The sequence below is a fragment of the Austrofundulus limnaeus genome, unplaced genomic scaffold (assembly GCF_001266775.1).
Source record: "Austrofundulus limnaeus strain Quisiro unplaced genomic scaffold, Austrofundulus_limnaeus-1.0 Scaffold12, whole genome shotgun sequence".
NCBI lineage: Eukaryota > Metazoa > Chordata > Actinopteri > Cyprinodontiformes > Rivulidae > Austrofundulus > Austrofundulus limnaeus.
This window is the reverse complement of record NW_013952414.1, coordinates 3,117,506-3,119,658: the sequence shown is the minus strand read 5'-3', so window position 1 is coordinate 3,119,658 and position 2,153 is coordinate 3,117,506. Positions and strand designations below refer to the sequence as shown.

The 2,153-nt window shown below is 35.7% G+C and overlaps 1 protein-coding gene across 1 annotated transcript; it reads left to right on the top strand.

Annotated features, from left to right (window-relative positions):
* Positions 1-69: 69 nt before the first annotated feature.
* On the top strand, positions 70-637 carry prdm14 (PR domain containing 14; the record flags this gene model as incomplete). Its single annotated transcript, XM_014002310.1, is given in 1 exon segment — positions 70-637. A coding segment is annotated over 1 exon segment (167 nt), but the record flags the coding sequence as incomplete, so codon positions are not given.
* Positions 638-2,153: the final 1,516 nt, after the last annotated feature.

The window sequence follows — 2,153 nt, the reverse complement described above, 5'->3', positions numbered from 1 at the left end:
GTGCAAAAAACCTTTTTTTTATTTGTTTGTATTTTGTTTAAAAAAGGTAATATTTTCTTCTTTTTACAGAGAGACAAATGGAAACCACAGCTGGCCTGTCTCCTCCTGCAGCTGGACTGGAAGAGGACTCCATGTTCCAGATGAAGGAGCTCCATAAATTACAGAAGAATCCTGAACAAAGCTTCTCCTGTCCTGGGTTAACAGTTTTAAACTCAGAGTATCGGCCCTGGAATTAAAACACAAACGAACAAAAAAACAACATTGTTTTTGGACGTTTTTAGATACGTCAGTCGGAACAAACACTGCTGCTTATAAGACAGAACATTTTGTTGTACAGATTTATTTAAAACGAGACGGGATTGTTTAAATTCTGTAAATGTGTATTTATGTTGTGCTATTCTGTGGCTTAAAGCTAAAACAATTTCTGATAACTTTAACAGGGTTGTACTGCTTTAAAAAGCAAACCTTTTTTACCCTTACAGTTTTGAGCTTTACTTGTCTGTAATGCTGTTCTTTAATTTAAAAAGTGTAATAATAATTTAATGTTAGGGCTTCTTAAAGCGAGCCAAACTGTGTTGTTTCTTCATCTTGAGGTTTGTTTTTTCATCTTCAATAATAAATAAGTGCATGAAAATAATGTTTTTCCCTTTTTTTTCAATTTAACTTTTTTTGTTTAAATGTCAGATAAATACACCAGTTTAAAATTTTAATGTGTACACTGCAAAAAGTTCCATAGGCTACCTTTGCAAGATAAGATAGCATACTGTTTTTTTTAAACCAAAGTAGTGGAATTTATGATAAGTTGACAATAATATGACACCATGTTGTTTTGACAATGTAAAAATCACAGTTTAAAACTTGTTTTGGGTAATTTCTTTAGAAGAAATATGCAGACTCAAGAAATATGCAGAATCAAGAGTCTTAGTAAAAACAAAACAAACTCCAATGCAACCCATTTTATGGTGTTACAAAACAGTGCTCCAAGTCTATGTTTTCCGTAATTTACGTTATAAATAAACATTTGAACTGGTCGGGCAATCTGGATCTCTCCAGAGACGAGCAGATTTCTTAGTGTTTTTCCTGACAAAACATTACACTCTGTGTGACGGCAACTAATGAGAACACAAACTAAAGCACACTTTAGTATCATTTGCAAGTTTCCAGGCTCTGAACATGTCTGCCAGCCTGGTGATGAACTGAACACTGAATAACTTGCAGTAAACACGAACAAACCCCAGGACCTAATGAATGATAAAAGAGAGAAGCTGTAAAACGGCCTTTGGCTTCATGAACAAAGGGAGCTCGCTCTGACTGACATCTGCCCTCACCCTGTCACCAACTGTCCCACATGTGTCCCATCRGATGGGTAGATGTGTGGGTAGATAGGTGGATATACGGGTAGATATATAGATGGTAGATGTGTGGATAGATAGAAAGGTGGATATACGGGTAAATATACAGTATAGATGGTGGATGTGTGGGTAGATAGAAAGGTTGATATATGGGTAGATATATAGATGGGTAGATGTGTGGATAGATAGAAAGGTTGATATATGGGTAGATATATAGATGGGTAGATGTGTGGATAGATAGAAAGGTTGATATATGGGTAGATATATAGATGGTAGATGTGTGGATAGATAGGTGGATATACGGGTAGATACATAGATGGGTAGATAGAAAGGAGGATATATGGGTAGATCTATAGATGGGTAGATAGATTGATGGGTAGATGGATAGATAAAAAGAGGAATAGATAGATGAATAGATGGATATAGGTAGATGGATAGATGGTTAGATATATGAATGGGTAGATGGATAGATAAAAAGAGGAATAGATACAGTAGATAGGTAGATAGTGAGATAAGTAGATGGGTAGCCAGATGAGTATAGATGGTTAGATAGAAGAATGAGTAGATGGATAGGTAGATAGGTAGATGGATAGATGGGTAGATAGAAGGATGTGTTGATAGAAGGAGGGGTAGCTAGATAGATGGATAGATGGATATTTGGGTAGATATTGATGGGTAGATGATAGATAAAAGAGGAATAGGTAAATAGGTAGATAGCTACATGGGTATAGATGGGTAGATACTACTGCTGTAAGTGTCCTTGGGTGTCCTGAAAGGCGCTTTTCAAATAAAATTATTATT